Source organism: Emiliania huxleyi, assembly GCF_000372725.1.
Source record: "Emiliania huxleyi CCMP1516 unplaced genomic scaffold EMIHUscaffold_1, whole genome shotgun sequence".
Lineage (NCBI taxonomy): Eukaryota > Haptophyta > Isochrysidales > Noelaerhabdaceae > Emiliania > Emiliania huxleyi.
In genome coordinates this window covers 2,916,386-2,940,096 of record NW_005202428.1, presented here as the reverse complement: position 1 = coordinate 2,940,096, position 23,711 = coordinate 2,916,386, and the positions used below count along the sequence as shown (strand labels likewise).

General features: G+C 65.7%; 8 protein-coding genes across 8 annotated transcripts in view; 3 read left to right on the top strand and 5 right to left on the bottom strand.

Moving 5' to 3' along the window:
- Nucleotides 1–856: 856 nt before the first annotated feature.
- EMIHUDRAFT_431969 (hypothetical protein) lies at nt 857–2,782 on the bottom strand. The gene is made up of 4 exons (XM_005794531.1): nt 1,869–2,782; nt 1,605–1,679; nt 1,337–1,534; nt 857–1,265 (listed from the first exon to the last, which is right to left on the bottom strand). The coding sequence occupies exons 1-4, from the start codon at nt 2,748–2,750 to the stop codon at nt 1,203–1,205; spliced, it is 1,218 nt and encodes a 405-aa protein (XP_005794588.1). The 5' UTR covers nt 2,751–2,782; the 3' UTR covers nt 857–1,202.
- Nucleotides 2,783–5,446: 2,664 nt separating this feature from the next.
- On the top strand, nt 5,447–6,721 carry EMIHUDRAFT_447612 (hypothetical protein; the record flags this gene model as incomplete). Its single annotated transcript, XM_005794530.1, has 4 exons — nt 5,447–5,796; nt 5,953–6,036; nt 6,094–6,233; nt 6,312–6,721. 4 exons carry the CDS (start codon nt 5,447–5,449, stop codon nt 6,392–6,394), a joined length of 657 nt encoding a protein of 218 aa, XP_005794587.1. The 3' UTR covers nt 6,395–6,721.
- Nucleotides 6,722–7,024: 303 nt separating this feature from the next.
- Nucleotides 7,025–7,461, bottom strand: EMIHUDRAFT_194914 (hypothetical protein; the record flags this gene model as incomplete). Its single annotated transcript, XM_005794529.1, has 2 exons — nt 7,025–7,241; nt 7,376–7,461. 2 exons carry the CDS (start codon nt 7,459–7,461, stop codon nt 7,025–7,027), a joined length of 303 nt encoding a protein of 100 aa, XP_005794586.1.
- A 1,829-nt stretch (nt 7,462–9,290) lies between these two features.
- On the top strand, nt 9,291–12,173 carry EMIHUDRAFT_447611 (hypothetical protein; the record flags this gene model as incomplete). The annotated part of the gene is made up of 6 exons (XM_005794528.1): nt 9,291–10,118; nt 10,234–10,401; nt 10,685–10,739; nt 11,101–11,711; nt 11,895–11,928; nt 12,088–12,173. The coding sequence occupies 6 exons, from the start codon at nt 9,291–9,293 to the stop codon at nt 12,171–12,173; spliced, it is 1,782 nt and encodes a 593-aa protein (XP_005794585.1).
- A 1,969-nt stretch (nt 12,174–14,142) lies between these two features.
- Nucleotides 14,143–15,338, bottom strand: EMIHUDRAFT_414421 (hypothetical protein; the record flags this gene model as incomplete). The annotated part of the gene is made up of 5 exons (XM_005794527.1): nt 14,804–15,338; nt 14,600–14,730; nt 14,459–14,521; nt 14,297–14,338; nt 14,143–14,230 (listed from the first exon to the last, which is right to left on the bottom strand). Coding segments are annotated over exons 1-5 (822 nt in total), but the record flags the coding sequence as incomplete, so codon positions are not given.
- A 1,068-nt stretch (nt 15,339–16,406) lies between these two features.
- On the bottom strand, nt 16,407–17,213 carry EMIHUDRAFT_431967 (hypothetical protein). Its single transcript, XM_005794526.1, is given in 3 exon segments — nt 16,407–16,577; nt 16,593–16,741; nt 16,756–17,213. The coding sequence occupies 2 exon segments, from the start codon at nt 17,188–17,190 to the stop codon at nt 16,733–16,735; spliced, it is 444 nt and encodes a 147-aa protein (XP_005794583.1). The 5' UTR covers nt 17,191–17,213; the 3' UTR covers nt 16,407–16,577; nt 16,593–16,732.
- A 2,487-nt stretch (nt 17,214–19,700) lies between these two features.
- Nucleotides 19,701–20,359, top strand: EMIHUDRAFT_349421 (hypothetical protein). Its single transcript, XM_005794525.1, has 3 exons — nt 19,701–19,886; nt 19,954–20,082; nt 20,158–20,359. Exons 1-3 carry the CDS (start codon nt 19,725–19,727, stop codon nt 20,266–20,268), a joined length of 402 nt encoding a protein of 133 aa, XP_005794582.1. The 5' UTR covers nt 19,701–19,724; the 3' UTR covers nt 20,269–20,359.
- A 2,795-nt stretch (nt 20,360–23,154) lies between these two features.
- The window catches only part of EMIHUDRAFT_461108 (hypothetical protein), a gene marked incomplete at its 3' end in the record, with an annotated part of 2,580 nt that continues 2,023 nt past the window's right edge, over nt 23,155–23,711 (bottom strand). Inside the window, exons 3-5 of the mRNA XM_005794524.1 lie at nt 23,605–23,656; nt 23,320–23,435; nt 23,155–23,244 (exon numbers count right to left, since the gene is read on the bottom strand). Coding sequence (XP_005794581.1) covers nt 23,155–23,244; nt 23,320–23,435; nt 23,605–23,656 — 258 coding nt within the window. The remainder of the gene's footprint in view (nt 23,245–23,319; nt 23,436–23,604; nt 23,657–23,711) is intronic.

Here is a 23,711-nt window from a genome sequence, read left to right as displayed (position 1 = left end):
TCGAGGAAGGATAATAGAATCGAGGTCGCGGCTTATGGTCTTCTGCGCGCCAAGAGGGCTCGGAGGGCTCGGAGGGCTCGAGCTTCCGAGCCCTCCAGACCCCTCCGAGCCCTACTGGAGCCCTCCAGCCCTCCGAGCCCTCCGAGCCCTCCGAGCCCTCCGAGCCCTCCGAGCCCTCCGAGCCCCCCGAGCCCGGTTCGGCGGCTCGCCCCTCCGAGCCCTCCGGGCACTCCATCCCTTGTGAGCCCTCCCGAGCCCTCACGAGCCCACCAGCGCCACCCTCGTGCCTCTCTGCCCTCTGAGCCCTCCGACCCCTCCGAGCTCTCCACCCCTCCCAAGCCCTCACGAGCCCTCCTACGCCTCGCTTTTGGCCAGCCCTCCCAGCCCCCACCCCTCCTGGGCCCTGCCGCCTGACACCTCTGCCGGTGGAGGGCTTTAGGTCACGGTCCACACTCCCGCCCTCCCGACCCCTCCACACCCCTACAGCGGCACCCCTACCCCTCCCGCCGTTTTAGGGCCTCCTGACCCGCACTCACACACCACAGAGCACAGTGAAATCTCCCTGTATGTGGTGTGTGGTGGCGGCGTGCCGTCCTCCCATCCCTCTTTTGAATTGTACGTTTCCCTTTCTTTCTTTTTTAGCTCCGGTCCTGGCGGTGTGAGGCTGATGACTGCACTCCAAGTACGGCTTTACCAAGACCAAGTAGTGCTCCAAGAGCGTGCTCGAAGAGGAAAGTAGGAAAAAGTCCCACAAACGCACAAAGAGGCCAAACCTCTCGTAAAATTCCCTTTGTGGCGGCGGCGTGCGCTGTCCCGTCCCCCTCTCCCTTCGGCTTCGCCCTTCTTCCTTCTTTTTAATCATACACGGTCGCCAGAGCGAGAGGAGACCTCTGAGTCCTGAGAGACGCGCCCGCCACAAGAGCTGGGCGCACCACACCCGTTCCCCGTGATCGTCATTCCAGTCCCCGGATCGCGCGTGCGGCGGGGAGACTGAGAGAGAGCGGCAGCAATCCCGCCTCTCTATCCGGCTCTCCCAGCCCGCCGCAAGCTGGCTCACCGCTGCCGCGGCCGGCCTCATCGCCCCCATCGCCATCCTCGGCCCATGCTCACCATCCACCTCCCGTTGACCCCGCCTCCCGCCGGCTCGACGCCCGCGCTGCATGCCGCGCGACAGCTCGGCGTTGCCCTCCCCCCGACCCTAGTCAAGCATCCATGCCGGCAGCGAGAAGGGCGTTCGCGTGCAAGCCCAGGATGCGGTCGCACTCCTACAGAGACACCGCCGGGCAAGCTGAGGCCCCGAGCGCGCCACGCCGCCCTTCGCCCTCCCTCCGGCTGCCTCGCGGTGCGGGCGAGGCCACGCCAGCGTCTGGCAGGCCTTCGAGCAGTAGCAGGCGCAGCGGCAGCGGCCGCACTTCCAGAGCCGGATGTATGGCGAGCCTGTCAGGCCGACCGCCTCCCGCTTCCGAACCTCCCTCTTGCGGAAGCGCCAGCGCACGCAGCCCGGCCGGTCGCAATAGTGGCGCGAGGCGGTCGCCTGAGGGACGCGTCGTGGACGTGTCGTGGACGTGCCGTGCACGCGTCGCGGGCGGCGCCGTGCCGCTCGCCTCCTCGCGGTCGCGCTCCGCAGACGGGCTAGCGAGGATGTTCTCGCTCGCGGTGAGCCAGGCCGGGGAGAAGACCTGCGGCGAGGGGGGGGCTCGGGTTAGGGTCAGGGCTAGTCGCGGTGAGCCAGGCCGGGGAGAGGCACAGGCCGGGAAGAGGCACAGGCGAGAGGCGCGGGGGCGGGGCGAGGCGAGAGTGTGCTGCTCGCTGCGACGGCTCGCTGCGACGGTCGCTGCTACTAGGCTGACTGCTACTAGGCTGGCTGCCCCGGACGCGTCGAGCGGCCGGCGGAGGCCAAGCGTCTGCAGGTGGCTCTTCGACGTGCCGTGCAGCTCGATCTGCGATGCGACGTGGCCCTCGGAGGCGGCACGCCGCAGCAACCGCTCCCTCTCGTCGCCGTCCTTGGTCAAGTGCCTGCTCGCCGGCGCCGCAGGGCGTGAGCGCGTAGCCAGCCGCGAGGGGGAGGCGGGAGGGGGAGGGGGAGGGGGAGGCGGGAGGGGGAGGGGGAGGGGCGAGGGGTGAGGGGGAGGGACGAGGGGCGAGGGGCGAGGGGCGAGGGGGGCAGGGGGGCAGGGGGGCAGGGGGGCAGGGGGGCAGGGGGGCAGGGGGGAGAGGGGAGGCCGCAGCTCGACCCCCCCCCTGCCCCTGAGGTACGCGCGGGGCAGAGAGAGGGTGCGGGGGGTGCGGAGGCGCCAGATCTCAAAGAGGGCGTCGCCTCGGAGGGCACCGAGGTTCTCTTCGGGAGGCGGCTCGGCGAGCGATTTGAGGAGGCGGAGCCCCTCCTCGTAACCCTCCCCCGCCTCCGCGGCCGAAGACTCGTACACTCGCGCGACTCCGAGGCGGAAGCGCGCGCTCGGGTTGCCGGCATCCGCGAGCCTCCTCAGGCAGGCGAGCGCGCCGTCCGCGCGCATCGGCGTGTCGGGGAGCTCGAGGCGCCGGGCGAAGGAGGGGCGCTGCCACGCCCGGAGCAGCGCACGGCACGAGGCCGCCGCGCGCGCAGCGTCCGCAATCTGCAGCGGGAGGCACTGCTCGAGGACGTCGTCGAAGAGGTCGGTCAGCCGAAGCGGGGCCTCCACGCGAGGACGCGTCCGGGGCCGCAGCGAGTACGTGGAGCGCGGCGTGGACGGATCGGGCGAGCTGCGCGGCATATGTCACAGAAGTCGTCCTAGTCCTATCGAAGGCGCTGGTCTGTGACCCTAGATGTTAAGTCTGTATTTTGTGTATTTGGACTTGGGCTGAAAACACAGTGTATTTTGTGTATTTGCTCCCACAAAGCCAGGATACACACTCGATGGGGACCACTAGATCCTACCAGCGCGCCGCAGGCGAAGGAAAATTTGCCGTATTTCGTGAGTTTTCATTGATTTTTCGCAGCTTTGACCAACATTTGACCTTGGGAGTCGGTCACTTGAAGACAGGTAATTGAGCTTTTTGGTATTTCGGATTGGGACTTGACCATTTGTGCATGTGACTCCCTGGTCTGCCAACCACCGGCACCGCCACCACTGACTGTGTATTTGGCTGTGTATTTGCTGTGTATTTGCTCACAGGCCAAAAACACAGTGTATTTTGTGTATTTGCTACCCCCACCCTGTGTATTTAACATCTAGGTCTGTGACAGAGGTTGTAGGTGTGTGGGTGTGTGTGTGTGTGTGTGTGTGTGTACTCACTCACGTGAGACTACCCGCGGGCCTAGAAGGCCCGCGCGCAGGGGGGTGGGACATTGAGACCGGTCATGAATGAGTGCGCGACACGCATGTTGCGAGCAGCGTTGTTGATGTTTTGCGCGTCGCCACAGACGGCGGCGCGCGAGAGCTGTTGCGAGTGGTGCTGGGCGAAGCCCCGGGCGCTGCCGGAGGCTGTGCGTAGTCGGTGCGGTCGACGGCGCTCGGGCTGCCGACCTCTTTGGCGAAGTTGAAGATGATGATTCTCTTGGTTGGCGGCGCGATCGATGGCCGATGCCGCAACACTGGCTTTCGACGAGACAAATTTTGACGATTCCGTTCTTGACATGGAGCGCGTCGTAGTACTGTCCCTTGTGCTCTTTGACCCAGCCTTTGCCGGTCGCATGGACGAGCGGGCCCTGTGACTTGTCGTGGCCGCGCTCTTTGCACCCAAGCAAGAAACCTTGAGCAAGGTTTGCATTGGTCGAGGGTGCCGCCGAAACCAAATTTGTGGCCCAGTGACGCACGTACAGCATTCGCCGTGTGCCGCCGAGCCCTGCCCAGCCTGCTGCCTCGTCTTCGTGAGGGCGCTAGGCACCTTGATTTCGTAGTGGACATCGCGCTGGGACTGCATGCAGGTCTCCGCCGATCTCACACATGTCCCTCGACGTTGAGATGAAAAGTCGTCTGAGGGTTCGCCTTGTCACCGAGCACGAGCTTGCCGCAGGCTCGTGCACGGACCATGGTTGGCCGCCGCATACATGGTGCCGTTGTGACGAATGTTGTGCTCGCACGGAATGTCCTTCGATCCGTATGCAAGCTGGTCGCCCTTCCGCATACCGATGGTGACTGTCTCACCAGCCGCCTCCTTGGCGTCGTACACGTACTTGGCGCAGGAAATGTAGTAGCCGTGGCGACAAGCTCACTGGTGGTGTGAGGATTCATTGCCCCACACTGTACAAGGTGCTGTGCAGACCTGAAGCGTGAAGGCTACCTGAGTACTGCCATGGTTGCTACATCAACAGGGGTGCAACTGAGCTGCAACTTGAGCTAGAACTTTTGAGAGGCTGCAACTGAGGGATGAAAGCACTGCCAGCCAAGTTTGAATTGCTGCTGCAACCCTGATTTTCTAAGTCTGTGACTCCAAATGGGTCTATACGTCTCTGCGCTGTGTTAGGATCATCAGAGGTGTCGAGCTGGTGTCGAGGTGGTGTCGAGCCGGTGTCGAGCGGTGTCGAGGGGAGGGTGTCGAGGTGTCGAGTTTGGCACCTTGACACGGAGACGAGCATGGCAACACCTAGATGGTGTCGAGATGGTGTCGAGGGGTGTCGAGGGGTGTCGAGGGTGTCGAGTTGGCAAGGCCAGGGGGTGTCGAGGTGTCGAGTTGGTGTCGAGGTTTTGGTGTCGAGGTGTCGAGGCCAGGGCTCAGCTTCTTCTCCTGCGCCAGTCCCCGCGAAATCCACTATATAGCGCCACCTCGTGAGCTGTCCTGTGAGCTGTGTGTGTGCTGTGCGTCCAGCAGTCCGGACCCAGTGCTACAGCCGGTGACAGCGCGCCTCGCTCGTGTCGGCTCCCGCCCGCCCGAGCCCAATCAATCGTGTGCAGCGTGTGTGTGCGTGTGGGCCCGTCCTCGGTGCTACGAGGTGGGAAAGACTGATGACCGACTTGAAGTCCTCGCATAACGGAATACGGAAAAGAATTCAACAAATACAACTCTGCTCTCTGGCTCCCAGCCTCCTCACAGCACACAGACAGCCGTCTGGAAAAGAATTTTACAACCACGCTCCCTCGCACGACACTGGCAGAATCACTGGGCACGGGACTGGCGCGCACTGGCACTGACGCAGGTACACCACGGGAGCCGCCTAAGCGACTCCTGCGAGGACGGCGAGGCACTTAGCTCCGTGCACTCGACCGCCCTCGCTCGCGCTCGCCGCAGGCAAGCTCATTCACAGCCTTGTTATTGAGAAGAAAATACCATATTCACACATAAACGCACAATTCACAATCTGCTCTGCGATGGCTGTGTGAAGAACGACTACGTGCTTCTGCAGCATCAAAGGACTATGATTTGGAAAAGAATTTTACAACTTTACTCCCAGGTAGGTAGGGTCGGGCACCGCACTGGAAAAGAAACGCGCGCGCGCGCCTTCGCGCTCTCAGGGATTAGCCCCACTCGCATGAGCCGGCCAAGTTCCTCATCGTCGGGCGAGCCCTCGGGCTGGAGGCTCGTCAACTCGCTGCTCGGTTCCGCGCGACGAAAGTCGGCTGGCCTCCTCACTGGCGCTTTGCGGAGCGTCGGCCTCTCCCGGGCACGCCGCGTGCGCTTTCAGCCAAACTGCACGGTGCTCGAGTTTGAACGAGAGCTGTTTGGCGGCGGCGGCGTGCCGGAAGCGGACAATGTGTCCCTCGGCCTGAGCCCCAAACTCTTCGGCACCTACAGCGTCACCCTCGCCGATAAGCACGGCAAGGACGAGTACGCGGCGAGCGGCTACCTCGAGTCGAGCGTCAAAGCGCAGCTGCTCTCTCAGTGCGCCGCTCGCCGTGCCGCCGCCGCCGCCCGCCGCCCACGCCTCCCCTCGCCAGCCCGCACGCCCGCCGCCGCGCGCCGCCGTCGCACGCCGCACGCCGCACGCCGCCCCCTCCCCACTCCCTCCTCGCCCCAGCCCACGGTCGCCTCTCGCAGGTGGGAGGACGAGCCGGTGCTGGAGGAGAGGCTGGAGGTGGCGTCGGAGATCGAGCGCACGCGCAGGCCGCACCTCCCCGCTCCGTCGGCCCGCCCGGGCCTCACTCCCCCCCCACTCGCCCGCCCGCTTGCCTTGCGCAGGGAGAGGCAGGAGAGCGCCTCGAGCCGAAGAGACCAGCGCCAGATGCCCGCAAACACTGAGGAGGCGCTCGAGGTGGCCGCCAAGGACGCGATGGCGGCGCGGGAGGCCGCCCGGCCGCGCAAGGCCAGACCCACCCCAGGCGCCGGCGGGGAGGTGACGCCGACTTCTGCTGCGCCCGCCCAGCTCAGCCACCCCTCCCCACCCCTCTTCCCGCCAGGCGGCAGCCCGCCGAGCGGTGGAAAGGGCAAGGCGGCGGCGAGCCGCGGCATCCAGAAGCGCGCCCGCACCTCGCGGAAATAGCCTGCCGCCCTCTCCCCGTCCCCTCTTCTTCCAATCGTTCCTCATCTCCACATCCTGCGCTCTCTCCACCGACTCTGCTCCCCACGCCTCTTGGGCTGAGGAAGCGATACGTGTCGATAATAGCGGATTGCCGTGGCTCGCCCAGCTGAGCTCACCGCTGGGTGGCACCCTCCCTCGAGGCAGGGAGCACAGCGCAGCCTCTAACCTCGTCTCCCCCAACCGCGCGGGGCCCCGCGCGAGCCGCGAGCTGGGCGAGCTCCGCGCGTGAGCCGTGTGTCCTTCTCTCACAGTCTGCTGTGCAAAATTGTCCAACGATGGCATAAAAGCTTGCGGGTCGCACGCCAACTATCATGAATCGCATTCGTATCCTCTCGGAGACCCCTCGCCTAAACAAAACGAAAACGCGGCCCAGGGGGCCGTCACACGGACATAACACACGGAACAGCACACCAGCTGAGCGAGGGGCACGCCCGGGAAGAGACACCCGGTGAATCACCTGCGTCGCAACCGAAGCGTCTGGGCTCGCGGATGGGACGCGAGACGCGCCTGAATTGAGACGAGGCGCAGCAGCGCAACTCCGCTGACGCGCCCATTCTAGCGCTGTCGTGTCCGTGCGCGGCCGAGGCGAATCTAGCGGCTGTTGTCGTGCGTGACCGCGACCGTCCGCTTGCCCCACGGGTCGTCCATCTTGCTGAAGTCGGGGCCCGAAGGCTTGGGCGCGGGCGCTGGCTTGGGCTTGACAGCCTCCTCCTTCGGCGCCTCCTCCGTCGGGGCCGCCTCCATGCGCACGGCGGCGCCGACGCGGCGCAGGGTTGCCGGGGGCGCACGCGCGGACAGCGTGAGGCCACTCGCGGCGGCGATGAGGCAGAGAAAGGCGAGGAAGAGTGACTTCATTGAGCGAGGTGCGCTCGGTTTTTCTTCTTTTGATACATCCAAAGAGATAAAGCGGACAACACAAGAACACAACGCACTCCTCCTCACATGACAAGCGATCCCACGACAGCGATTGTGGGAACCACATGCTCTGCGCTTGCGTCCCAGAGTGCCCTCGCGCAGAACCGACGCATCTCTCACAACTCATCAGCACTCCGTTCTCGTAACTACACTCGTCCGGCCGCAAATAGCCGATCCCTCGACGCCGTCGCGCCTGCCTCGGCGGGCGCACGTGGGCAGCCAGTTGATGGCAGCAGCTCCAATGGATGCGACATGCGAGACACGCCATCGACGGCCACGTAGGCAATGCCACGCCGCCACAGAGGACTGCTACACGATTGTGCCCGTGCCTCGGTATTTATCTCTCGTTGTCCGCAGTAGGTGCAGACCAAGCCCGAGTTCTCGTCCAGCTCACCATTCGGGACGTAGATGCACCCAACAATGCCGACAATGTTTACACGGTACATACAAAACACAGCCGTCGGCGGCTGTGTGTCGCTCAGCCTGTTCATCAATTACGCAGGCCGACCAGTCGTGATCGTCTGGGCGGTACTGGTGCAGCCGCCTCGTGCCCAGAACTGTATGCGCGACATCCGATTGCTGGCGCAGTCGACAGACACGCAGCCACGTGCCATTATTTCTACGTCCCGGGCATCGTACAACTCGTGGAGTACGTTACCAAGGATGCAGTGCAGTATGTCGCTCTACACGATGCTGCTCTGTTTCGACAGCGAGCCCAGCGACGATGGAATGCCGTGAAGCGCCTCTCGGTGCGAGTGAATGCAGCTGCAGCTGCTTTCCGAGAGATGTATGCCCACATGTTCTATCAGCCTGGCGGGCGAGGTGCCCAGGAGGCGTGCGAGAGCTTTCAAGAGGGGTGAGCTCGGGTGCGAGAGCTGCCCTTACGCGTGTCTCGATTCTCACACTCGCTGTGTTCTCTCGGCACACATGTCGGCACACTTATCACTCTTTCAGCACAATCATCACAGTTGTCCTGTGCTCCTGGAGCAGTGTCGAGCTCTCGAGTCTCAAGCACGTCAACAATCTCCGTGCCTGGTGCGCACGGAGAGCGCAGCGCTCTTCAGCTCAGACACAGACTTTTCCCCCACGTGCGCCAAAGGACTGAGGTTACAAACAATCCTCCTCTGATCCTCCTGAGGTTGACCGTACCCCGCTCCGTTCATCATGGTGTACCCGCGGGATCCCGGCTCGTAAGCGGGGTTCTCACTGCTCTGGTACTTGTTTTGCCCCTGCGCTCGAGCCCCTGCGAGGTACCAGAGCTGCACGTCATGAGCAGCATTCAGAGGACAATGCGCACGTGCACGAGGGGAGCGTCAGGGGCAGGGGTGTCCGTGCCTGCAGCGCGAGGCATCCCGAACAGCAGAGCTCCGTCATGCCACCTTGAAAGAGCTTGTAGGCTGCGCCTTGAGAGGCTGCTGGAACGAGTGCTGCACCTCAAAGAACTTGGCGCTCTTTGCGGACGTTGAGCGTGAGCGTCATCGGCGACTCGTCTGGGGCCGGCATGTCCCTGAAGCCATCGGTGCCCGGATCGGGCCGCCTCTGGGACCCTCCCAGCCACGCGGGACGGCCCTGCGGCACGCCTTGCTTGCCCGGGCGGGCCTGTATGTACCGCGAGTGCATGGATGGATCAGATTCGAGGCGAGGCTGTGAGGCTGATGAGTAGTGGTTCCGCGGCTGTGTACATTCCTTTCGTGCAAAGCTCGCTTCCGAGCTCTCACGCCGCGCGTAGGGCCCTTAGGGGCCTAGAGAACACAACGCCCTCTTTCTTTTCTCCCAGTAAGCTAAGTACGTACGTACATGAAGGGTGGAGGGGCCCGTCCGCGGAGCTACGAGTATCCAAGAACCAGTCATGAATTCTGTGGGACGGCCGCCAGAGCGGCGGAGGGCAGTACTGCTACCGCAGGACGCTGACGCCGCGCTCCTCAGCGCTGCGTAGCGCCGCATGTGCCAGGCCAGCTTCGGCGCACACTCCGCCGCGACGCCGATGCTGCAACAAGGCTCGCCGGCCGGCGAGCGTGCGTCTAGCTTGACGGCCAACTTGGAGCGGGCCGTCGCGGCCGGGAGCCTTGCGCGACATCAGGCTCTGCGATCGGCCTGGTTTGCCTGGCGGCGCCACAACCAGCAGCGGCGGCGGGTGGCCGCGGTGCTCACCTTTGCGGCTGTCGGAGACGTCGCCTACGCCTTCCATGCGTGGGCAAGGCGCAGCAGGGCCGCCAGCCTCGAGCTGGTCGGCGCGCACCTCTTCTGGTGCTCGAGCCGCCGCCGCGCGCTCCGTGCGTGGCGGCGCGCAGCCCGCCAGCCGGCTGGTGGGGCGCGGCTCGCCGACGCGGCGATCTCTCCGCCCTCCACGCCGCCGCGTGCTCGGCCGCCGCCTCCCGACCACTGCGACTCTTGCGGCTCGGATGCCCCCTCGTGGCTCCGCTCGGCGGCCGCCGGCCTCGACTCGCCGGCGCAGCTGCGCTCGGCGGCGGTCGAGTCGCCGCCGTCTGCGGCAACGACGCCGCGCTCGCGGCTCTCGTCGGACGGCACTGCTCCCGCCGCGGGCGGAGACTCGCTCCCAGAGTGGCTGCAGTCTGCCGCGGGCAACCTGTTGCGGCTCTCGGCTCCCGCCCCGGCCCAGGGCAACCCGGCGAGCAGCCCGGCGGCTCGGCTGCTCGCCGCCAGGCTGGAGGCGCCGGTCCCGCCGGCCGCCGCCTCGCCGGACTCCCCCCGCGAGCTCACCATCGCCGTGCACAAGGCCTCCTCCGCAGACCGGCTCGGCGTCTCCTTTGTGCAGGCAGCGCGGGCGGCCCTCCCCAAACACCCACCCTCCAAGGCGACACCCTGAGAGCCACAAAGCCCCCCCCCCCCCCCCCTCCCCAATCCGAGCCCGAGCCTCTCCGCAGGACGGGAGCCGCCCGCCGCTCATCCGCAAGCTCGCCGCCGGAGGGCAGGCCGAGGCGGCCGGCCTGCTCGCCGGCGACCGGCTCATCTCCATCTCTGGCGTGAGCTGCACGGACGGGCGGTCGGCCGCAGAGCAGCTCCGCGCGACGCACGGCGCGCTGCTCCTGCGGGTCCAGCGGCGGGACATGTCTCGGACATGTCTCGCCCCTTTGGGAGGCGCGAGTGCGGGCGGGGTAGCCGCGCCGCCCGCAGCGGCACAGGCTGCCGAGGCGGAGGCTGCGGCGACGGCGGAGGCCGCGGCGAAGGAGGAGGCCGCGGCGATGGCGGAGGCGGCAGCGATGGCGGAGGATGCGGCGGAGGCAGGGTCTACGGCGAAGGCGGAGGCTGCGACGGCTCATGACAGCGCGCACCCGTGGCTGCCTCGCAACTCCCGAGGCTGCAGCCACTTCTAAGGGAGAGGAGTGCGTCTTTAGGCAGCTGCGAGTGCGAGGCGTGCCAGAGAAGGCCGGTGTGGGCGTGCAGCCATTGCCGCCGACGCGGCCTAACTTTTGCCGAGGCCGACCTCTGTGAGCGCCGCCACACCGAGGCGGCGGCGGCGGCGGCGGCGCGGGAAGCGGCAGCCCGTTCGGCAACTCGACTGCAGGCGGCCGCACGCCACAAGCAGGCCCACGCCAGAGTGAGCAACGCTCGTCTCGCAGCGGCGGAGGCGGCGGCGGCGGTGGAGGCCGAGGCAGCGGCGGTGGCGGCGCAGGGGGCTCGCGTTGCTGCGGCGAATGCTGCGCAGGCGGCGGCGGCAGAGGCGGCGGCGGCAGAGGCGGCGGCGGCAGAGGCGGCGGCGGCAGAGGCTGCGGCAGTCGGGCACGGTACAGAGGCGGCGCGGGAAGAGGCGGTGCCGACAGAGGATGCGCCGCAGCGGGTCGGGGCGCATTGGCGCGTCGAGGCGGCGCGGGCGCACGGGCGGGTGGAACGACACGGGCGGGTGGACACACGGCACGGGCGGATGGAGGCGGCTCGCGCCTCCGCCTCCGAGCAGCGCGCTGCTCGCCCTCCGAGCGACAGGGCTGCGGCGGGCGGGCCGAGCCGAGCGGCAAAGGCGCTGCCCGGTCCGAGCCCGCTTTCGCAGCAGTCGGGCGCGCTGCAGCAGGCGGAGGCGAGGCGGGGCGGGCAGACCTCCCGACACCCTCCCCAGACTGTTTCCCCCTCCCTGCGGCAGGTGGAGGCGTGGAGAGCCGCCGAGCTCGCACGCGTCGCCCGGGAGACGGCGGAGTGGGAGGCCCAGCGTGCGAAGGCGCGCGCCGCGGACCGCTCGTCGCTGGTGCGCGAGATCGAGGCGGCGGAGGCGCGCACGAGTGCGCTGGCCGAGCGCATCGCAAGCCAGGCGGCGCGCCTCGCCTCCTCTCCGCAGGCAGTCCGCACGTCGGCGGAGAGGGCGAAGACGCAGCACACGGCGCGTTTGGCCGCCGAGAAGGCGGCGGCGGACGTCGCGGAGCGCTTGGCAGCAGACATGGCCGCCGCAACCGCCGCCGCGGAGCGAGCGGCGGCGGCCGCCACCGCCGCCGCCGCCGCCGGGGGTTCGGCGGCGATGGACGCGACGGCAGGCCCTCTCGGGAAGCCGTCTGCAGGGCGGTGCTCGTCTGGCGTGGCGCCGGTGGTGGCCCCCCAGGCTAGCTCAGGCGTCGCCATCGATGCGGGAGCTGGTGTGAGAGGCGTAGCAAGGCCTCGACCGGCGGAACGACCGGCGCCGGCGCGGCCGCCCTCGCTTGCAGAGCAGATGCTGAGCGGCTGCACTGCGCCATGGTGGAACGAGGCGAGGGAGGTGGTGCGAAGCTTGACGCCGACGCTCGCCCGACCCTCAGCGCCAAAGCTCGAGCACGTCTTTTTCGGGGACGATGACCGGCAGGCATTGCAAGCCCAGCGGCCCTCCACAATGGAGATCGATTGAGGCGACAGCCCCGTTTTAGGGGCCAAGCCATTTTTCTTGGTGGGAAAGGAGGGGGATTTCCCCCCCATGGGCCCCCCGGAGGGCGAGACGAGCCCAATCAGGGATGGGAAAAAATTTTTAGGTAAAAAAGGGAGCGGGGCAACCGGCCCCTTGGCAGGAAAAATTTTGCAAAAATTGAATTCAAAGGGCAAAAAAAAATTTTTTTCGAAAAAAAAAATCAAAGGGGGGGGTGTTTGATTTGACTGGGGGGCTTTTGGGGGGGAATCAAAAAAAAAGGGAGGGCAGGTTTGGACTCAGTGCTTTCCAGGGGAACCGGGGTACATTCCAACCCGGAGAGGGGGGGGAGCCCCCCGAACTTTCCGAGGTTTCGGGGGGTACGGGGGGAGGGGCACCCAGGTTGGCCCCCCCCCCCCCCCCCCCCCGGGCACGGCAGAGGGGGCGGCGCCCGCCCCCCATCCTCTCCGCCGCCTCACTTGAAGTCCGCCTGACTCGGGAAGACCTCGTGCTCGTACCGGCCGTGGTTCTCCACCCACCCGTTCGCTCCGGCGAGCTGGTTGCGCACGTCGCGGTAAAAGGAGTGGAACTGAAGCACGTCCCCCGCCTGCCGGTCTATGTGCACCTCCGACTTGTCCTCGGCGGACGGGTTGACGCGGATCCGCACGCACAGCCTGCCCTCCGAGTACTTTGACGGGGAGGCCGGCTCGAGCTCGAGCGCGGCGCCTGCAGGGGCGCCGCCTCCGCCCTTCCCACCGCCCTCACCGTCGGCCGGCCCGCTCTCGCCCCTGCCCCGGCCAGCCGGCACATCGCCGCCGCTGCCGTTGCCCGCCGCGCCGCCGTTGCTGCTGCCCGCGTGCGCGGCGTCTGCAGCCTCGGCGGCGGGCGGCTCGTTGCTGCTGCTGCGGCTGATGTGGCTGGCGGCGGCCACCTCGGGCGTCGGCTCCTCCCCCCCCACCCACACGACGTCAGTCAGCTCGCCCTTGACCACCTGGCGGAAGGGTCCGGTGCGGCTCGCGCGAGGCTGCTGGGGGCGAGCCCCTCGCAGCGTGGCCAACAGGGTACTTGACGCCCATCGAGTCCAGGAAGTGTCTAGAAAGTGTCTAGGAAGAGTCTAGGAAGTGCAACCTCGTACTTGACGCCCATCGAGTCCAGCGCGCTCGCCACATCGCCGACCATCTTCTCCTTCTCCTCGGGGAGCTGCACCCAGCCCAGCGACCGGACGAGCATGCCTAGAACGTTCCTAGAAGGCTCCTAGAAGGCTCCTAGAAGCAGCCCAGCAGCGGGCGGACGAGCACGCCGTTGACGCCCGGCGGGACCTCTTCTGGCGCATCGTTGGCGCCGAGCAGCGCGGGGGCAGGCCGCGGGCTCGTCGCCTGACGGGGTGGGACGGGGGGGGGGGGGGGGGGCGTCGATCAGCGCGTGGCAAGGGCCCCTTCCCGCGCACTCTCCGCCGCCGCCTCGTCGCCGGCCGCCTGCCGCTTGGCCGCCGCCTCCGCCTCGCTGCCGCTGCGCCGCCGCTTGGGCGTGCCGCCCTCCTCCCCGGCCAGGTCCGCGCCGGCCTCGGCGCCGGTCGCCTTGCCCACTTTGTCTGCCTTGTCCATGGTCTTGTCGCCGAGCTCGACAGACCACTTTCGGGTTTGCGGCGGTTCGGCGGGCGGGACCGCGCGGGTCGGCTTCTCTGGGCGAGCAGCGGCGACCCACGCGGCGGCGAGCACGCCCTTGGCGGAGAGGCGGCTGCGGGGCGAGGGCTCGGTGAGGAGGAGCGGCTCTGGGGAGGGCGTGGGAGAGGCGGCTCGCGGGGAGAAGAGCTCGTGGGGAGAAGAGCTCGTGGGGAGAAGAGCTCGTGGGGAGAAGAGCTCGTGGGGAGAAGAGCTCGTGGGGAGAAGAGCTCGTGGGGAGAAGAGCTCGTGGGGAAGGGTCAGGGGAGGGCAGGAGGCGTCGGGGGAGGGGGTGTGCTAGGGAGCGTACCGGGCGGGGTTGGGCTCGAGCATCGCGACGAGGATGCTGCTCGCGTCGGCCGAGAAGCCGGACGCGTCGCAGAGGACCGCCATGCCTCGCTCCTGTAATGAGACACAAGCGACGGTGAGCGCGCATCTCCCTGAAGCGAGGACCGCCGCGCCGCGCTCCTCGACGACGGCATAGCGCGTGCACTTCCGCGCGTTGGCGACCTGCGCGGCGGTGGCGGAGGGGGCGGCGGCGCTCGGCAGCTGCCGCGCGCTCTGCAACCCCCTCTCCCCTCTCCCCTCCTCCCTCCCTCCCCACTTTGGGCGCGTCGGTGCCCGCCGCGCCTGGAAGGGCAGCGCGCCAGACAGCATCGAGTAGAGGATGACGCCGAGCGACCAGATGTCGGCCTAGAGCCGGGGTGAGGCGGCGGGTGCGGGCGCGGGTGCGGGTGACGCCCGCCCACCCGGTCTGGTGAGCTGCAGCACCTTGGCCGCGTCGTACCCTCGCGATGCGTCCGAGACGAGCACCTCTGGCGCGGCATACATGAGCGAGCCGCACTTTGTGTGCCGCAGGAAGGAGGCGTCCTCGCGCACCTGGCCGACCATCGCGGCGAGGCCTACGCAGAGAGCGAGGGCCGACTCACCCCGCCGCGCGCATCCCCTCTCCCCGCCCGGCGCTTCTCTCGGCGCCAAAGTCTGCAATCTTGACGCGGTCTTGCTGCGAGAGGAGAATGTTTTCAGGCTTGAGGTCGCGGTGGTAGACGTTGAGCCCGTGGCAGTGCTCGATCGCGAGCGCCATCTGCACCAAGTACTGCCTCGCCTGGTCCTCCTCCAGCTTGCCGCACTCGGCGATCCGGTCAAAGAGCTCGCCGCCTTGGCAGAGCTCCATCACCATGTAGACCCGCTTCCGGTCGAGGTCGACCTGCGTGCCCAACAGCCGCACGATGTTGGGGTGGTCCACCTTGGCCATCGCGACCAGCTCCTTGGCCACTGCCCCCATCACCGCCGTCGGCATCACCTTGATCGCAACCATCTCCCCCGACTCCACATGCCGCGCAAGCCGCACGACGCCGTGCGCGCCCGAGCCGAGCGCGCCGAGCGGCCCGAGCTCGAACTTGTACGCGCCGTCCGGCGTGTGCGTGGTCGCCCCGCGCGAGGGGCCAGCACCGCCGGGAGACTGCGGCTCCATCTCGGTGCGTGCAGGACCGAAGCTCGCCGCCCTCCGGTGTGGAGGGCGATCCGTAGACTCAACAAAGAACTTTGATGCCTGAGTAGCCACGCGACAGGATGTGTTTTAGGTGTATTGTTGGCAAATCAAGACACAGAGCTCACACAGAATCACAGCGGGAGGAAAGCGGCGAGTCGCAATTCCTGGGGTCCTTGTGGCGGGCCGTAGTGAGAGACTGCCGGTGAGAAGCCGGAGGAAGGTCGCTAGACTGACTGATGAGACCACCAGTGGAGTTGGGATTCCACCGTGCACCGCGCGTCCTTCCAAAATCCTGCTCGTGCAGGTGTGGACCCTGTCCTCCTCCCCCATCTATCTATCCCTCGTTTGCGTTGTTGTTTTCTTTCTTTCTTTTTCAGGATGAAGCGACAGGAAGGAGAACGACGAGAGTGGGACGACCGCGAGGTGGCATGAAGGTTGCAGCGAGAATCGGCGAGGGACTGAGAAGAGAGATAGGAAGAGGCAGACTCCCAAGGGTGGGCGACGGCTAGCACCACCACCACCACACTCCTCTCCTTAAAATCCCTGTGTGGTGGCGGCGTACCGTCCTCCCATCCCTCCCTTGGGCTGTATGTTTTCTTTCTTTCTTCCTTAAAAAAGAAGTGCGACCGCCGGCGTCTGATGAGATGTAATTTCTTTTTCGCTCCAGTGGTGTACCACCACACAGGGATTTTAAGCCTGTTGCCAGGGTTCCGGCTCCTAGCCAGATAGGGGGGTCTGTTCCCACTGAGTCGCGCCAAAACGCCCTACCTACCTACCTATTGCGGGCGCCAACCGCCAGGCTCCGTGCCCCACCCACCTACCTATTGCGGGCCTACTCTCTCTCTGAATACGTATTCCACGTATTTCCAATCGACCCCTCCTAGGGCTGTATTCTACCCGTATTGGCAGTAATTCCGGCCGTATTCCATACGTATTCCAGAATACGTATTCCAAACGAGGCCCAAAAAGCGACGTATTCCGTATAAATTTTTCTTCGCTCCGCGAATTCAGAGAGTAGGATTTTGCGGGGCCGCGCAGCGAAGCGAAAAATACCCGTTGAGCCCTCTCGCCTCTGTGTGATTTTTGAAGACCAACAAGAAATCACGACTCTCGCAGTGATTTGGGCTCGGCAGCTTGTTAGCCCTCAGCCGAAGCTGGGGCCGGTCCCGTAGCCGAGAGAGCCCGCGCCGATGAGTTCGACGCGGTCGGGGGGGCCTGCGGAGAGGCCAGCGAGTTGGCGATCGCTGTACTTCATGGTGTCATCAAGTGACCGGCTGACAAGCCAGAGGTCGATACTCTGGACGACCCATAGGATGCCACGAATGCCTGGAGGAGAGGGAGGCGAGGCCAGAGGCAGGCTCAGCTGCTCTCGGGTGATCTCGCTTTGGTGGCCGAAGGACCCGATGGTCCTGTCACATTCGTTCGTGGGGTCGTTGGGGTAGAAGAATTCGAGGTAGAATCGAGTCGGCACTTCCTTGTAGTACAGCGGACCGCCAGGCTCGCCGGCAGCATCCGCAGGGAGGCAGCATATGAGGCACCAGTCTTCTGGAGAGCTCAACAGCTGCGGCCGCGGTGGTAGAGTCGGCCGCGGTTCGAGCGAGCAGCTTTTGGCTGCGGGATCGAATCGCGGAAGGCTCATGCCCTCGCGGAGCGACGCGGGTCGCGCGGCGCGCGCGTGTGCGAAATGCGACAAAAGACGAAAGACGACAGGCGCCTGAGCGCTGTACGCCTGAACTTTTGTCGCCGCAATCGACACCGCCGCCATTTTGACGAGCAGCGCGAGCGCGCTCGTCGGCGGCCAGCCGTCGCGGGCCGGGCCGAGCCCGGCCTCAACCGGCCGCGCCGCCGCAGCAGGCCCGGAGGCCCACATGGCGGCCGACCAGCTGATAAGGAGTGCTTAAGTCTTCGCCTCTGTGAACAGGCGGCGCCGCACCCGTCTCGGCTGGCGTCCCAGCCGCAGGCGACACGTCTGGCATGGCCCCGTTCGCGGCTAAACGCGCCGTCTCCCGCGCGAGTGAAGCGGTTTTTTAAACCCCCACCCCCACCCCCACCCCACCACAAAACAAAACCCCAAGAGCGTCCCGCTCCCCGAGCCCGAGTCCCTTCCAGCTACCGACGCGATTCTCAATGGCACTTGCAAATCCACGTACCCGCGGCCGCGGGCGCTCGCTGCCATCAAGAATCACAAGACTGGTACGCGCACCAGGAGCTCGTCAAGGCGCGGGACGTGCACGTCAAGAACAACCCGTCCCTCGGAGACAGCGCCGTCAACAACCGCGAAGCCGCGCGCTTCGTCTCCGCCTCAACGCCTTTCGCCGGCAAGGCCCTCGATGTCCGTGTGCGTGTCGACGGCACGTACGCCACCGCCCTCTCCTCCGACACCCTCCAGGACGAGCTCCAGCGGAAGCTCGGCCTTTGGCTCTCCGTGGCGCTTCCCACCCTTCGGGTCGCGCTCGAGCGGGGCATGCCAGTCGATTTCTTCGGCGACTACCTTTACAACAAGGCCCACCACCGGCGGCCCCACGACGGCGTCCTCGCCGCCTGGGCGGACGCGATGCGCGCCCCGGCCAACGCGCCGGTCGTGCACGGTGACAAGGAGAAACCAGAGCTCACCCGGCAGTACAACAAGGGGTACAAGGTCGACCTCGCGGACCCCACGCTGGCCCGGGAGGATGCGATGAGGTGAAAGAAGTCAAGCTCTGGACGCCCCTCCTCAAGACCTCCTCGGCGGGCGTTGGCAACGCCTCGAGCGGCGGCACGCCCGCCTCCGTTGGCCACTCCTACGCCTTCGGCAACACCGAGGAGAAGGCCCGCCGCCTAAACATGGGCTGCAAGGCGCGCGGGCAGCCCGGCCAACCCTTCTCCCACAAGACCGGCCACGGCTACGTCAAGGCGCATCGCGGTTTCTACCACGACGCGATCTTTGTCAAGCGCAACAACTTCAACCTGCTGCTCCACGAGACGTTCGGCGGCGGCTTCTCGCCCACCGCCGTTCTCAAGCTGCGCCGCCTCGCGCGCAAAGTCGCGCGCGGCAGCGTCGACCGCACGGCCTACTCGCCCAAGTACTCGCTCTCTTTTATGTCCCACCATGCAGAGCGTATCTCTCTCTCTGTTGTGCGAGGCGTGAACCGCGCCATTCGCTCTCACCTGGCAACCCTGTCTGCACGTCTCGCGCGCGCGTGAACAGGGCTCCAGGCCCCAAATGACGTGTGAGTGTTAGAGTTGTTTGGTATTGGTCGTGCGCGGCCTTGTCCGCTGCCTGTCCCCGCAACTTGAGCTGCCCCTGCACGGCGACCATCGCGTTGGCGGTCTGCGCAGCAAGCTTGGCCGCCTTCGCCGATCTCTCTCGCTCTGCCGCCGCCGCCGCGTCCACGGGGCGGTCCGTCAGCGGGTCGTCGCGCAGCCGCCCATCGGCGTCGGCAGCCTCGATCATGGCAGCGTCGGCAGCCTCGCTCATACGGGAGCGCAGAGACCTGAAACGGTCCGCAGCGCCCGCCGAATTCGAAACGTCCGCAGCTCCCGCCGATCTCCCGCTAACGGATCTTACCCCGCCGTAACCTCTCTTTAAGGTATTGCTAAAAATCTCTCTCTCCCCACCACCACCACCTACCTACCTATTGCGGGGCCCTCTGGGGCGGTCAAACCCGGACCTACCTACCTATTGCACAGGGGCCAGCCAGTGCTCACAGACCCCCTATCTGGCTAGGAGCCGGAACCCAGTGCGCGCTACTGCCCGGGAACTTGGAGCACTTGGAGTGCAGTTATCAGCCTCACATCCAGAGAGAGAGAGAATTCTTGATACGAAACCACGACGACACACACCAGTCGACTCGCATCGGTTGCCTCCATGAACGGCGGAGCTATTCTCGCGCCCACACCACACCTGGCTCCAACGTGGACACGCCCATAGCTGGGGACACTACTAGGTCACGCATGGCATCACAGAAGTTTTATCTCTGGGCCCCGAAAGGCATCTCTAGCAGTGTCGTTACACATGCCCCCTCCCCTCCTGGGCGCATGCGCCTCACGTCTCGCCAGAGCATAAGCCCTTGGCGTGTGGCGAGACGAGTTTTTCGCCATCGCAGCGAGCAGCAAGCCGCCCGCCGCAAACAGCCGGAGGCATCGCCACGGCACTGACTGCGCCGCGATCCCGCACCCGTCGACGAAGCTCCCCCCGCGGAAGACCGCGCGTAGCGACGCCTTGACTCTCTCTCTCTCTCTCTCTCTCTCCTCACATCCAGGGCCGGCGCGCAGGAAAAAATCTTTTCGATCGACCAGCCTCTCCGTCGCCACCGCCTCCCTCACCACCCGCCGCCGACTCGCCTCCTCGCAACATTTGTTCTCAGGCTTACCTCCATGCCGGACCTGACGACCGCCACGGACGAGGCCAAGGCGAAGCGGCGCATGGAGATCGAGGCAAAGCTCAGCGACTTGAGGCTGCAGCAGGCCAAGGAAACAGAGCAAAAAGCGGCCTTCTTTGGCGAGCACGCAGGCATCACCTGCGACGGCTGCGGCGTCGCCATCATTGGATACAGGTACAAGTGCAAGGACTGCAGCAATCACGACGTACGTGCGCGCCTCGCCCCGTCCGCCCTGTGCTCCCACGAAGCCAGGCACGCCTTGCGAAATAAAGGTGTGCGAGAACTGCTACGACACGCACCTCTCCGGACGGGTGAACAACAGCCTCGGGAAGCAGGTCATCAGCAACAAGGTGGAGGACCACCGCTTTGCGCTGCACAAGGACAAGGGCTTCACGCCGCTCGTAAAAAAGGCGCGGAGCGACAGCGCCATAACCAATCTCAACCCGCACCACTTGACGCGGCATCCGCCGTCGTAGGCGCCAGGGCTGACTGAGGCGAAGTCGGCACGGGTGAAGCCCAACGACCCCTGCAGTTGCGGCAGCAACAAAAAGTTCAAGAAGTGCTGCGGGGCTGGTAAAGCGGCGTAAATTTTAGCGACCACATTACGTACCCGCTTAGCATTGAACGACGTTTTTCGCGGTCCTCGCTGTGACTCCCCAAGATAATATCTTAGAAGATATTGCCCTCCCTCTCCCTGCGGCGTGTGGCTGTGCCTGTGTGCGCTGGTGGGCGCAGGTGACGAGGAGGCCGCGCCCGCGGGGACGCCGCTCGCCGCGGCCGCGCGGCGCGCTGAGGCCTGACCCTGAGCGACCGCTCTTGTGGGGGTGCGGGGTGGGGACTGGGCACTGGGGGTGCGGGGTGGGGTTTGGCGCTCGTCACACAAACGTCTCTTTCGAGACTTGCAGTGGCCAGTGCGCTTCTCGTATTCTCGTTCAACCCGCTGCTGCGGCCGCACACACGCGTCACGCCGGCGCCACCCGCCGCACCGCCCCACCTCGCCTCCCAGCTCCCACACGCGTCACACGCGTCACACGCGGCAGAGGGGCCTTCTCTGGCACTGCTCTCGGTGGCACAGCGTACAGAGGGTTTAGGGTCGCGGGCTCCAGGCTGTGGCCTGGGCTTGCTTTTGGTCTTGCCCCGCGCTGTTTAGCACTCCATGCGCTCCCCACACACGCCCCTCAGGGTGCTGGCATGCTCTTGCCTCTCAGAGCGCCTTTGCCGGGGGCGAGCAGTTGAGCCCCTCGTGTCTCCAGGGGCCGGGGCCGGCGAGACCCTTGGTGAATCGTCCATTCAGGCCAAACGTCTCCTCTTTCCAGTGAACCGTCCTATACAGGTTGCCAGTGTTGTACGAGTGCTGTCCCGAGATTGGGTTGATCTCCGTCGCACGCTCGCCGACCCTCCAGCTGCTTGCCATGTATCTTGGGTTCGATCTGTCGAACGGCGCGGGGTCTCTTCTGTCCACAAGCACGGTGCGGCCGAGGTGGCCTTGGAATGCCCACGTCTTGGACACTGGCGTGAGCTGAGCGGAAGCCTCGTCGCCAGCCTTTGCACGCCGCACCATCGATTGCAAGTTCCGAAGGTCGTTGGCCAGGCCCCGGTCTTCGATTTGTGCCTTCTTGTCTGCCATTTCTCCCGATCGTCTCAAGACGACGGCCGGCCGTGGCGGAGGAGGGCCGCACGAAACGGCAAAGGACCCGCAAATACTATGCCCCTGGTGAGCTGTGAACTACGACGCGCTCCATGTCAAGAACGGAATCGTCAAAATTTGTCTCGTCGAAAGCCAGGGCGGCATCGCGCCGCCAACCAAGAGAATCATCTTCAACTTCGCCAAAGAGGTCGGCAGCCCGAGCGCCGTCGACCGCACCGACTACGGCACAGCCTCCGGCAGCGCCCGGGGCTTCGCCCAACACCACTCGCAACAGCTCTCGCGCGCCGCCGTCAGTGGCGATGCGCAAAACATCAACAACGCTGCTCGCAACATGCGTGTCGCGCACTCATTCATGACCGGTCTCAATGCCCCACCCCCCTGCGCGCGGGCCTTCTAAGCCCGCGGGTAGTCCCCCCCCATCCCCAGGGCCTCCCCAGGGCTCGCACCTCAACCTCTCACAGGCCAGCGCACAGCGCCATAGGAGGTATTTTCTTCTCAATAACAAGGCTGTGAACAGACGCAAATGCCAGTGGGACGACCGCGAGGTGGCATGAAGGTTGCAGCGAGAAGCGGCGAGACTGCGAAGAGAGATAGGAAGAGGCGGACTCCCTAGGGTGGGCGACGGCTAGCGCACCACACACCTCTCCTTAAAATCCCTGTGTGGTGGCGGCGTGCCGTCCTCGTCCCATCCCTCCCTTGGGTTGTCTGAGTTTTCTTTCTTTCTTTCTTACTCTGGGCCGGCGCGGGGCCCCCAGAGGGTGTCCATGCGGGGGGAGATGGGCTCCCACGGCCCGCCGCAGGCGCCGATTGTTTCGGGATTTTTTTCTTTTTTTGCGCGATTTTTACTTGTTTTCATGGGAATTCTGCGTACTTGCGGCCATGCTATCACGCCTTGCGACAGCCTGTCGGCGCTGCTGACCGTGCCATGATGCACAATTGATCACCTGCATAGCTCGCGGCCTTAGTATCAAGCATTCAGTGACGACCTGATCCTACGACCAGTAGGAAGGTGTCCTTCCATCGTGTGCACGCTTCTGGCGCAATGCGCGTCGCCTCGGATTGGCTGCTGGCACTCTCGAGGCTATGCCTACACAGCCTCGCGCGCATGGGCAGTCAGGAGGGACCACGCACCTTCACAGGACAGCGCCGGTGCCTCTCTCTTGGACTGGCAAACTTGGTGGTCTCGTGTCACCAATGTGGGACCAGTGCGGCATCGCGCCATCGACAGCTCTGAACTGCGCCTCACCACTGACCGGGAAGGCCGCCAAGTGGGCCAGCACAGGTCGCATATTGTGGCAGCAGTCAGCAGTGCATGTCTGATAGCTAGAGCTGCAGCGTCAGGGTCGCAGGGTCGGATCGTGTCAAGCCTCTCACCCGGCCGGCCGCGTGCAGACGCGTCGGCCTGTCTGCTGTCTGGAGTGATCTGTCGGCGGTCAGTACGACCGATCAGGTTAGAGTTATCTGATGGTTGGAGGGTCTATCTGTATGTACTCCTCGAGATCTCTCCGAATCTGCCCTCTGTTAGACCGGGTTAGATCGGGAAGTCGGTAGTATGAGCGAGTATGAGCGCCGGAGCCCCGTTTCCGCACTGCTGCGCGGCGCACGGTGCCTCCGGGGGCCCCCGCGCCGGCCCAGAGCTTTCTTAGACGCAAATGCCTTCCTTCCCAAATCCGCTAGGTTGGGCGTTGGGCGTGCTTTCACAGCCTCACAGTAAAACTTACCTTACCTGTAGTAACCTTATTATTTCACCTTCTTTATTTAATTTTATTGCGGGGCTTGCGCGCGCGTCCGGGGCTCTCTCTGTCCGGGCGCGCGGCGGCGCAGGTCACAGCTCCGCGGCGGCGCCTTCGTCGTCGACGCGGGTCCGCTCGAGGGGCGCGTCGAATGAGGAGAAGGCGACGGCGGTGGCGGCCACCTGCGCGGTGCGACAGGCGGGGTTGAGGCTTTCCCGGCTCGCGAGAGAGGGGCGGTCGCGTCGCGGGGCCGGCACCAGCGCCAGCAGCACGAGCGTATCGCCGCGTATGTCCATCGCACGACCCGGCATCTGCAGGTCGTATGCAGCAGCGCTCTGGCAGATAGGGACGAGCAGCGCCGAGAAGAGGTTGCCTGGGCGCGGGCGGCTGGCTCAGGGCAGCCAGGGGCGCTGCCGGGCGGTCGCTGCTTGGGTGTGGGGCGTGGGCAGGGGGTTGGGGCGGCGGGGCGGGCGGGTGCCGGCGAGCTGCTGCGTCGCCTCGACGGCATTCTAGGAAGTGTCTAGGAAGTGTCTAGGAAGTACCGGCGAGCTGCTGCGTCGCCTCGACGGCATTCTCGTCGCACGGGTAGGACACCTGGAGGTGGCACGGGGGTGGCGCGAGGCGGTAGGCGGTAGGCGGTAGGCGAGGG